General features: G+C 45.5%; 1 protein-coding gene across 1 annotated transcript in view; it reads right to left on the reverse strand.

Moving 5' to 3' along the window:
* Positions 1-12211, reverse strand: part of VWA5B1 (von Willebrand factor A domain containing 5B1) — an 85225-nt gene that overhangs the window by 56940 nt on the left and 16074 nt on the right. Inside the window, exon 7 of the mRNA XM_063145307.1 lies at positions 10732-10908. Within this exon, the coding sequence (XP_063001377.1) occupies positions 10732-10908 (177 nt within the window). The remainder of the gene's footprint in view (positions 1-10731; positions 10909-12211) is intronic.

A 12211-nucleotide genomic window follows, 5' to 3' on the forward strand; every position in this document is an offset into this window, starting at 1 on the left:
TACTGCTCTAACATTCAGGAAGTTTTTCCTGATGTCCAGCCAGAATCTGGCTTCCTGTAACTGGAACCCATTATTCCCTGTTCTGCATTCTGGGAGGATAGAGAAAAGATCCTGGCCCTCCTCTGTGTGATAGAGTGATCATATGAAAAGGAGGACAGGGCTCCTGTATCTTTAACAGTGTATTGAAAAGGGAATTTCAGCAGGTGTCATTTGTATATATGGAGAACCTGTTGAAATTCCCTCTTCCTCACAACTTCGTCCTTTTTCTTCTGCTGCCCCTTACGCCTGGAACGCTCTTCCAGAACACTTGAGAACTACAAACTCAATCACTGCTTTTAAAACTCAGCTAAAAACTTTTCTTTTCCCTATAGCCTTCAAATATTGAGTTTGTTCTGACTCTATACTGTTTAGCTTCACCCTACCCGGTGCCTGTTTACACTTCCCTGTGCCTGTTCGCATTCTCCTTCCCTCTTTATTGTTTACTACAACTTATTAGATTGTAAGCCTACGCGGCAGGGTCCTGCTATTTACTGTGTTATCTGTACAGCACCATGTACACTGATGGTGCTATATAAATAAATAATAATAATAATAATAATAATAATAATAATAATAATAATAACAGTTAAAGGTGCAGGAGCTATACTAGAGTGACCAGATTTAAAAGAGGGCAGGGCGCCTGCAGCTTTAACTGTTGTGATGAAGAGGGAATTTCACCCGGTTCCCCATATATACAAATGACACCTGCAGAAATTCCCTTTTCAATGCAACTGTTAAAGATACAGGAGCCCTGTCCTCCTTTTCGTATGGTCAGCCTACTGTGTGACAACCTTTCAAGTATTTGACCAGACAGAGGCAGGATCTCCACTATAGCTTTATAACGTTTTATAACAGTTTTGACAACTGTTGGGGTCCAGGACACATTACATATACAGTTTTCAAAGTATTATATTCTGCTTGGTGTAGATCTGGCCAGAGACACGATCTACACTACTGCTTTATAACAATATTGACAATTGTTGGGGCCCATGACATATTCCTTTAAAGGTGAATATTTATTGAACACTCAATCATAAAGGGCATCATTGTTATTCTTTTATTAAACACTGTAGACACTGACGCCCTACTCCGCCATTGCAGGTGAGGGGGGAAGGAATGAGGTGGTGACACTGGCCGGAGGAGGGTCTTATGAGGTGATATTTGCCTTTGGGGGACCTCCTCCTGGTGTCTTTGGAACATGGCTTCCGGCAGAGAGACATTATTGCTTGAGACAATAGAGTGTGCCTAGGCACACCCTTCACACCCTAGCACACGCCTATGTCCATATGCCATTTTCAAACCACTTTCGGAGTGTTATATTCTGCTTGCTATAGATGTGGCCAGAGTTCTGCAGCATGTACCACCCAATTTGCATTTGCAAGCAGAGCCCCGCCTTTCCCCCAAATCTGGGGACTTCTTTTGCACATTTCCCCCCACAGATTCTGTGCGTACAATCACATCAAGGATAGCTTTGAGTGTGTGTACAACGTTCTATCAGCATAAGCGTGCACAGTGGTAATGTAGAGTGGGGAAAAGATGCAGAAGAACAGAGAGCTGAGGCATGTTCTAATTACACACGAAGGGCAGGCGGAAATCCCCATGGAAATAAATGAAAATCCACCCACCCTTCACTGAAAGTACTGATTTGGAAATGGTAAAATTGGCTAATTTGTAGAAACGATGGGACAAAAATGGCGAGTTAATGGGTGCCCAAAGACCGTTGAAATTCTCCTGAGGGTTTCAGCATCACCTTTGTCAGGGAGAAATCTCCCATGCGCTACTAACACATCTGTGCTAATTTCCACTCACCGGGTGGCAAGGGGAGCCGGTGAATGTTGAGCAATTCTATTCGTTTTGACTTAGATGAGGATATAAGAGCTATTGAGCAGGCAGAGTAACATGAGAGCCATTGTTTGGTTGACACACTTGCATCTCTGGAGAATAATTCAGGAATCACTCAACTGAATGAAGGACAAGCAGAAGTCTGCATCTCCTTATTTCGAATGAGGGATCAATGAACTTGTGAGTCACCTTTCAGAAAAGAGGAAACACTAGGAACACTTCACATCAATGTTCATCCTAGCCGCGGGAAGGGAGGGGGGGAGACAGGAATGTGCTGAGAACTGGGCGTGAGCGGAGGTGCAGACATTTCGATTGATTTCTGTGGATATTTCTGCCTGTCCTCCTATCTCCAGGACACTTTGCTCTCCAAATGTGAATAAGCATGTTTTGACTTTTGGCAAGTTTTGCAATGCTTGCGCTATCGTTGTCACCCTGTTGTGCAGTGCATGCGCAACGGTTTAATATGAGCATTGTTCTTTGTGCAACAGCACAGACCTGGTTAAATTTGCACATCATCTCCCATTAAACACGGCCCGTTATTCCCCATTCAACTGACATAGGTGTGCGCAAGGAGTGTGCCGGGTGTGCCCAGGCATGCCCTAATATCTAAAGCAGTGGTTCCCAAAGTGGGCTGTACCACCCCCTTGGGGGCTGTGGGATTGCATGGGGGGGCGCTAAGAGGCAAAGGGGGTGGCAGGGGGGCGCTCGTCCTAAACAGTCCTTTTCCAGCTTCATTGGCTGCCAGTCCAGGTCCGGGCCCAATTCAAAGTGCTGGTATTGACATTTAAAGCCCTAAATGGTTTGGGGCCAGGTTATCTGAAGGAACGCCTCCTCCCATATGTACCTACCTGGACCTTAAGATCATCTACAGGGGCCCTTCTCCGGGAGCCCCTGCCAAAGGAAGTGAGGCAGGTGGCTACTAGAAGGAGGGCTTTCTCCGCTGTGGCACTCCAGTTGTGGAATGAGCTCCCCAGAGAGGTTCGCCTGGCGCCTACACTGTACTGCTTTCGTTGCCAGCTGAAGACCTTTTTATTCACTCGGTATTTTAACACTTAATTTTAACTTAAATTTAAATTTTACTGTTTTAACTCTGTATTTTAATCTTATAATCAATTTTGCTGTGTGGTTTTATCCTGGTTGCGCTTTTTATACTGTATTTCGTAATTGTGTTTTTAACCTGTTGGATGTTTTTTGTGGTTTTAATTTTTGTGAACCGCCAAGAGAGCTTCGGCTATTGGGCGGTATAAAAATGTAATAAATAAATAAATAAATAAATAAACAACTTGGGACCAGGATACCTAGCAGACCGCCTTCCCTTATATACACCCAGACAACCTTTAAGACCTTCAGAGGAGGTCTTGCTGGTCATCTGAAAACCCTCCCTCATCCCATTCGGGAGGCGAAAAATGTAACCTCTTTAAACACCTCTTGAGTACAACAGAATGAAATTTATTAGGGATAAACGCCAAGTTCTACATCTAGGAAATAGAAACCAAAGGCACAGTTACAAGATGGGGGATACTTGGCTCAGCAATACTACAAACGAGAAGGCCCTTGGAATTGTTGTAGATCGCAAGCTGAATATGAGCCAACAGTGCGATATGGCTGCAAGAAAGGCAAATGCCATTTTGGGCTGCATTAATAGAAGTATAGCTTCCAAATTGCGTGAGGTACTGGCTAGGGTGACCATATGAAAAGGGAATTTCAGCAGGTGTCATTTGTATGCATGTCGCACCTGGTGAAATTTCCTCTTCATCTATATATATAGCTATATTGCAGTATAGTGTGATCAGATTTAAAAGAGGTCAGGGCACCTGCAGCTTTAACTGTTGAGAAGAAGAGGGAATTTCACCAGGTTCCCCACATATACAAATGACACCTGCTGAAATTCCCTTTTCAATTTATTTATTTATTTATTTATTACATTTCTATACCGCCCAATAGCCGAAGCTCTCTGGGCGGTTCACAAAATACCACTGTTAAAGATACGGGAGCCTTGTCCTCCTTTTCATATGGTCATCCTAGTACTGGCTCCTCTCTATTCGGCCCTGGTTAGGCCTCATCTAGAGTGTTGCGTCCAGTTCTGGGCTCCACAATTCAAGAAGGACGCAGAGAAGCTGGAGCGTGTTCAGAGGAGGGCAACCAGGATGATCAGGGGTCTGGAAACAAAGCCCTATGAAGAGAGACTGAAAGAACTGGGCATGTTTAGGGTGACCATACTTTGGAAACCAAAAACGAGGACAACATGGTCGGCCCCAAGGGGGCGTGTCCAGCACCAAGGGGGCGTGCCCACCCGAACATAGCCTTGATCACATGTCTGATTTTACAGCACACATTTAAGACAAATCTGTTCTACATAACATCTTAATGTTAAAATCACTGAAATAAAGAACAAGTGAGAGATTCAATGTATCTGAAATTAACTTCACTCACTCCTACTTTTGTAGGTTTTGCTGTACTTTGAAGCTTTTGCTATGCTTTGTGTGATACAGTCTCCCCTTCCCCAAATATCTTTTCTGACTGTGTCTTCACTCATTGCAAGCTGCTGTTGTTGTTAACAGGGTTTGCTACTGGCTGGCTGGATGGCTGGCTTTTTTTAATTTCAATTTTTTAAAAAAGCTTGTGTATAATTGTCACAAGTTTCTCTGCTCTAACATCAGGGTGGGTGTTGCGGCAGTTTACCTAAAGACTGGAGAGCCCATTAATGCCAAGGGCTGAAACTGCTCAATATGGAAAACCCCAAAGAGGAAGTTTGACAACCTGAGTTCAAAGGATATGGCTCCAGCAGTTTTAAAACACAACAATTTTAAAACTTTGAACTTTAAAAAAAAAATCCTAAAAAAAAATGGATGAACATATCTGATTCAAACCTGGCATGGCTAAATCTCTCCTTAAGAGCTATCATGGTGCAAACTTTCAGCCCTTTATCTTTTAAAAATCTCATTTTTAAAAAATAATTTTAAAACCTCAAACTTTTTTTAAAAATCCTAAAACTCAATAGATGGACAGATCTGTTTCAAACTTGGCATAGCTACAGTCCTTGTTAAGAGCAATCATGGTGCCAAGTTTCATCTCTTTATCTTTAAAAATAATTTTTTAATTTTTTTTTTAAATCCTCAAATTTTAAAAAATTCCTAAAAATCAATGGATAAACAGATCTGTTTCAAATTTGGTATGGCTAAAGCTCAACCTAAAAGCTATCATGGTGCCAACTTTCAGCTCTTTATCTTTAAAAATGACAGTTTTAAAATAATAATTTTAAAACCTCAATTTTTTTAAAAATCAATGGATGAACGGATCTGTTTCAAATTTGGTAAGACTAAAGCCCTTCCTAAGAGCTACCATCGTGCCAAGTTTCATGTCTTTATCTTAAAAAATGATGGAGTTATAAGCATTTTAGTTAATTCCCATTAGAGCTGCTCTTTGGAAAAATCTGGATTTCCCCTCCCCTCCCGGATTTGTCCCCCAAAACCCGGACAAATCCAGGCAAATCCAGTCATAAGGTCACCCTAGGCATGTTGAGCCTGGAGAAGAGAAGATTGAGGGGAGACATGAGAGCACTCTTCAAATATTTGAAAGGTTGTCACACAGAGGAGGGTCAAAATCTCTTCTCCATCATCCCAGAGTTCAGGACATGGAATCATGGGCTCAAGTGACAGGAAGCCAGATTCCAGCTGGACATCAGGAAAAACTTCTTGACTGTTAGAGCAGTGTGACAATGGAGGCCTTCAAGTGGCAGGTGGACAGCTGTCTGTCAAGGATGCTTTAAGGTGGATTCCTGTATTGAGCAGGGGGTTGGACTCGATGGCCTTATAGGACCCTTCCAATCTACTATTCTTTGATTCTATGATTCTATGCCATTTGGGAGGTTAAAAATGTAACCTCCAAACACCTCCTAAAAACACCCTTTTTCACACAGGCTTTCCCTGGGCTGCAACTGCTGTTGGGTTTATTTTGGTTTTATGTGGCCTTTGAAAACTTCTAAAGCTTTATATTATGTTGTGATCTGTTGAACTGTATGGATTTAATTGTGAAATGCCCAGAGAGCTTGGCGACTGGGCAGTATGAAAATGTAATACAAATAAAAATAAAATAATTAAGTTGAATTGGATTTGCACACATTTGTCCATCCTTACTCTTGGAGAGATGCACCACCACTGTCTAAGAAATGTTACCAGCAAGGAAAGACCAGCCTAGCCCGTACTAGGTATAAATGCTGGTTTACAACTCAGAATTTTTTTCCGGTCTTATTAGCGGAGGCTTCCTTTTAAAGGAATTGATCATTTCCCTCTCAGCTTCTTCTCCACTCTGCATTCTGTGTCTTAAGTTTGTTAGTCTGATGGCAAGGCCTCTGCCTCATTGTTCTGAGTAAGGGAAGCTGTTTTGCGAGACCATTTCTATCTGACAGTAGCACAGTAGCATATAATATAACAATAAAACCCACCAATAAATGCATTTTAATAAAAACAAACTCCCAAGGCCTCAGCAATCAACAGTCACCATGAGAACCAGCCTGGGAAATTGTGATGTACTGGCAGGAGCTCTGAGATCTCTCTCTGAGTGTGTGTTCGTTCAGATTTTTAGCTTTCTTATCTCTGAATAAATCCTTCCTTTCTCAGGTAGAGAAAAAAGCTTTGATTAGGCTTTTCATATCAATGTCGCCGTCTCCCCCAAGTAAATTGAAAAGAAGGTTCTTGTGGTGGAACACACACACACACGTCACATCACAAACACACACACACACACATCACACAAACGCAAAACAAACAGACAAACCCCTAAAAAAACCCAAAGGAAAAAGAAAGCAATAAAATAGCAAAATGGGGGTTACTGAAATATGAACTGGGAAGTTCCCCAACACCCCATAGTTATGGCTATGAGTCCAAAAACAAGGCCTGCTCAAGCTAGGGTGACCATATGAAGATACTTTAACTGTATCTTTAACTGTATCTTTAATCTCAAGGATTATTTTGAGGAATCTTTTATCCCATCTTTCAATTAAAGAAAAATCACAGCTAGGCTTCCAATTTATCTAGGGTGACCATATGGAAAGAGGACAGGGCTCCTGTATCTTTAACAGTTGCATAGAAAAGGGAATTTCAGCAGGTGTCATTTGTATACATGTGGAACCTGGTGAAATTTCCTCTTCATCACACCAGTTAAAGCTGCAGGTGCCCTGCCCTCTTTTAAATCTGGTCACTCTAGTATAGCTCCTGCAGCTTTAACTGCTGTGATGGAGACAATTTCACCCGGTTCCCCATATATACAAATGACACCTGCTGAAATTCCCTTTTCTGTGGAACTGTTAAAGATACAGGAGCCCGGTCCTCCTTTTCATAGGGTCACCCTATGTGTGTTTGAATATCTATCTGTCTGTCTATCTATCTATCTATCTATCTCTATTCCAGACGCAATTCAAAGACGTTCAGTCTAGGAAATTTTGCCATGGACTAAGACAGGGATAGCGGAGGGCTTTTCTCTCTCTCTTGGACTTGCATTTCCTTGGGTTTGAATTCTCCTTCTCCTCCTTCTCCTTCTGTAAAGCCAATGTTGCCATGAGCACTAGTAGTCCTGTTCCTTTTCCACTTTTTCGTGCCTCAGTCCCCTCACCACAGAAGGGCTCATGAATAATGCAAAAGTGTCTCATGAATAATGAACCCCATCCCAAAAAATATGCATGTGGTGCAGCCGCACCCCCCCCTCACGTTCCCCAATTGGTCCCCTCCATCCCATTTGCCCTCCCAGTTGGTGGAGACAGCCCAACTGTGTGGCTGCGCTCGGGGCCCGCCTTCACACTACACTGATTGGCCGAACAGGGCTGTCCATCATCCCACTGGCGAAGGGGCTCCCCTGCCTGTTTGTCACAGAGGAACTTAATCGCTGTTCAAGCTCGAGCTTTGAGCTTTGTCGAACTTTCAACATTTTCTGCACATCTACACTGCTCAAGCTTCAGTTTAACACAAAAATGAGCAAAATCGGTCTGGTAGATCTCACGTAATAAGGCTTACGCTACGTTATTTTTATGTAAGATTATTCATTATTAGATGCCTTGGGTCTGTTTTAAGCGAAAGGCATCTTACAACAACACAACTAAAAACACACAAAATATAAACCAGCTAAAAAGAATTTTCATGAAAATGCCAAAACATGCTAAGTCAACTAAAACATCAGAAGAACCCTCACCAAATCAAGTGATACATAACAAGCCAGGGAATAGAGGAAGTTCTTGACTGGGTGGCAGTCAGAGTAATTGGGCAGATGTTGGTCATAAATGAGGCTAAGCCAGCAGTGAGCAGGTACATGCAAGAGATCATTCGTTAAAAAATAAATGGGGGAAAAATGTGATTTTAGAACATTACACACCTATTTGAAAACTCATGGAAACACTGCCATTACTCCTAGGAGTTAACTTTTCAGAGTGTGGGGACATAAACAAATAACACATGGAACAAATGAAGCTATCAATGGCTACTAGCCCTGACGGCTTCATACTACCTCCAGGACCAGAGGCAGTAAGCCTATATGCACTCGTTGCTGGGGAACATGGGTGGGAGGGTGCTGTTGCACCGTGTCCTACTTGTGAGTTCCTGCTCGACAGCTGGTTGGCCTTTGTGGGAACAGAAACCTGGTCTGGATGGACCCTTGGTCTGATCCAGCGTCAGGGCTCCTCCTATGTTCTTATATGTAGTCAGACCATGGGTTCAGCTAGGCCAGTACTGTCAACACTGACTAGCAGCAGAAGCTTCCCAGTGATTCAGGCAGGATTCTTTCTACACCCTACTTGGAGAAGCTCTGGATTGAACCTGGGACTTCCTGCATGTGAAGCTGTGGTCTGCCGCTGAGCATGCGGTCCTTCTGAAAGGACGGAAAAGCCCACCGCACCTGGTATTCCCACGCAGTCTCCCATCCAAGTACGAACCACCCGTGATCCTGCATAGCTTCAAGACCAGGCATGTTCAGGGTAGCATGGCTGTAGACAATAAAGTAGTGACAAAAGGCTGCGGCAACACAGGGAGGGGTCGGCAGAGCTGACGTTTTCACTCCCTAGCAACAGCACCAGTTGGCAACTGGGGACAAAGCAGCAGCGACCAGAAACCCTTGCAACGCCAGATGTGCTTGCCTGCATAGCTACAGTTCTGCACCCATCCTGATTACGCTGAGCCCAAAACGACCCCAAGTCCTTTGCAAAACGTTTCCAGCGGCCGTACTGAAAAGCACCATCGTTTTCAGATGCCTTGTCAGCCACCTTCACATAGAATCATAGAATAGCAGAGTTGGAAGGGGCCTACAAGGCCATCGAGTCCAACCCCCTGCTCAATGCAGGAATCCGCCCTAAAGCATCCCTGACAGATGGTTGTCGAGCTGCCTCTTGAAGGCCTCTAGTGTGGGAGAGGCCACAACCTCCCTTGGTCACTGGTTCCATTGTCATACTGCTCTAACAGTCAGGAAGTTTTTCCTGATGTCCAGCTGGAATCTGGCTTCCTTGAACTTGAGCCCGTTATTCCATGTCCTGCACTCTGGGAGGATCGAGAAAAGATCCTGGCCCTCCTCTGTGTGACAACCTTTCAAGTCTTTGAAGAGTGCTCTCATGTCTCCCCTCAATCTTCTCTTCTCCAGGCAAAACATGCCCAGTTGCTTCATTCTCTCTTCATAGGGCTTTCTTTCCAGACCCCTGATCATCCTGGTTGCTGTGCCCTCGTCCGTTCCCAAGCTCAGCTGATGGGGCGTGCCCTCCATGGCATCCTCTCATAAGTCCTCGATAGGCATCATTGCTGCGGTGCAAAGCAGGGTGTGCCATCAAACTGAGTAGCACCAAGTCTGGTTTTGCTCATGCCAAGTACCAGCCGACACCCACTTGTGCATGCAACAAGGAGGGGGACTTTGAGCGTACAGCTATACACCAAAATAACCAAAATAACAAATAAATGGCCTTGTAGGCCCCTTCCAACTCTGCTATTCTATGATTCTATGAACTCTGTGTGACCTCAAACCCTGGACAGTTGGGGCTCCAGGTTGCATGGAAGCTGTCGCATGTACTGTTGTGTTTCCCAAAACCTCCCGCCTTATTGGGAGACAATGAAGAGGTCTGCCACCTAATCCACAAAGCTTTATTCAGGCAATAAACATCTCTTCCCACCTGAAGAGAGACTAACCTCTAGGAACTTTCCTCTGTCCAAAAGTATGCAAACTAAGTGAAACAATTGTCCCTTCAAGAAGAACAGAAAGCGTTTTCCAAGAACACTCAAGGAGGTTGGCGAGAAGCTAGCCAGGCGGACCTTCTCTCACCTTCGTTTAGCTCTGCCTGTTTGAGTCTGCAGTAGTTACTCCTCCTCTTTCTCCTGCTCTTGCTCCTCCTCCTCTTTCTCATTGTCGCTACCAGTGGCTTGCTGGACAGGCGGAGAGCCAATGAGCACGCAGGCCGTGGCATCTGCTCCTCCTCCTTCTCACCACCACCGTTGTCTGGGCCAGAGTGAGAGGCAGGTGAACAAGCAGGTCGCCATGGTGAAGAGGAGGAGCAAAGCTTCTCAGCGGGGCCCTGCTGAGGTGGGCCCCTTGACAGATGCCCAACCAGGCTTCTTCTGGAAGCCAGCCCTGGGGAAGGGGTCTGAGAACTGAGCCGAAACCCAAGCAACTGGTGGTTGTCATGTCTGTATCTAAAGAAAGTGTCAGAGTCTGTTGGGGGGATCCTCCATCACTGAAGAAACCCCCAGATTCCAAGTCTGATCTGGGCTGAACCCAAACATCAAGGCACAAGACTCACTTCTGTATCCCGTTGCCCGCTATAACCACGGACGTTATAAACATGTAGCGTGAAAGCAAGAGCGACCATTCACACGATAGCCCTCCTACCTTGACCCGGCTGATGTTCACGCCGCTCATACTTCCGCTGCGATCGACAAGAAAGATGAATTCCCCGTGGGTGTTCCGGAGGTTGGGCTGGACAGACCTCAGATCAGGGCAGAAGTTCAACATGACCACAGGATGGTGAGGGATGTCCTTATGAAGGCGTTTCCGGATAATTTCTGTCTGCAACAACCAGTGAGAAAGTTGGCCCGGCTCTTCGTCCCTTTCACAACCCTCCCTGCGTAATACAACATTTCGCCTCGCAATGGATCTCTCCCTAAAAGAGAACGGCTGAAACTCCAACATAATTTAGCAACAGAGGTGGTTCTAACAGGGATCTAAGAGAAGCCATGCTGGAGGGGATTTTTAGAACCCTGAAAGGTTCCCTGCCCACGTCCGCGTTACGCCAGTCCAACCCTCTCAGTGCCTGTATTCCAAGCACGGGTGGAGCCAGATGTGTTACATCTGTGGAGTTACAGATGTGACTCTTATCTCTGTCCAGTGTGCAGCGGAAGTGGAGGAAAGACATTTATCTCCAAACATTCTCCTTTTCCTCAACCAAGATTCCTTCCATCCGCTTTGTAGATAGGTGAACAGATCAGGAGGCTAGCCTTCCCCAACCTTGTGCCCTCCAGACTACAATTCCCAGCACTCCTGGCTCCAGATGGGAGTTGAAGTCCAAAACATCTGGAGGGCAGCTGCTCTGGGAAGGCAGGAGTAATTAATACCAATAACGCAGAGCAGGGGTGGCCCGGGGAAATGGGCGTGGCTTGGGCAGAGTTGGGAGGCCAGGTTGAAGCACCTGGAGGTCCACATTTGGCCCATTGGCTGGAGTTACCAACCCCTGCCCTAAACAGTAGGGGACCGTGCTACCTGAAGGATCACCTCCGCCAGGGCTAGCGCAAAACACCCCACCGCCTGAAGGGGAAGGTTGCCCTGAGGTCACTCCTTCTCCTTCTCCTCTTCCTTCCCAATTAATGCCTTGCCCTGAGGGGTCCTTCCTCAGAGTGAAGTCCCGGCATTAAGAGGGCCCCAGAGACTAACTGTGCTGTCACGACATTGGCAAACTCCAAGGCCACCTAACCCAGAATCCCTTGCTCCGAGGAAGAGTCCCTCAGAGCAAGGCATTTGGTTCTGGCGAACCCCCTGGGGAGCATTTGTCGCAGCAGAGGAGGGGCTGATGAGGTATCCCAGAGAGCCTGCCAGCCTTCCTCTGAGGGGGCCATTACCCACTGGGAATGCTGGGAGTTGTAGTCCAACACATCTAGAGGGCACCAGATTGGGGAAGGCTGGTGTAGATAATACCAAGTGAAATGGGCTCTGTAGAATCATAGAATCGTGGAGATGGAAGGGGTCTATAAGGCCATCAAGTCCAACCCGCTGCTCAATGCAGGAATCCACCTTCATATTTCCTAGACATTGAAAGCAGGGATTGGAAAGCAGGTCCCCCTGGTCCCAGTTTAATTGTTGTGAACCACCCAGAAAG

This window comes from Elgaria multicarinata, chromosome 20 (assembly GCF_023053635.1).
Source record: "Elgaria multicarinata webbii isolate HBS135686 ecotype San Diego chromosome 20, rElgMul1.1.pri, whole genome shotgun sequence".
NCBI classification, from domain to species: Eukaryota; Metazoa; Chordata; class Lepidosauria; order Squamata; family Anguidae; genus Elgaria; species Elgaria multicarinata.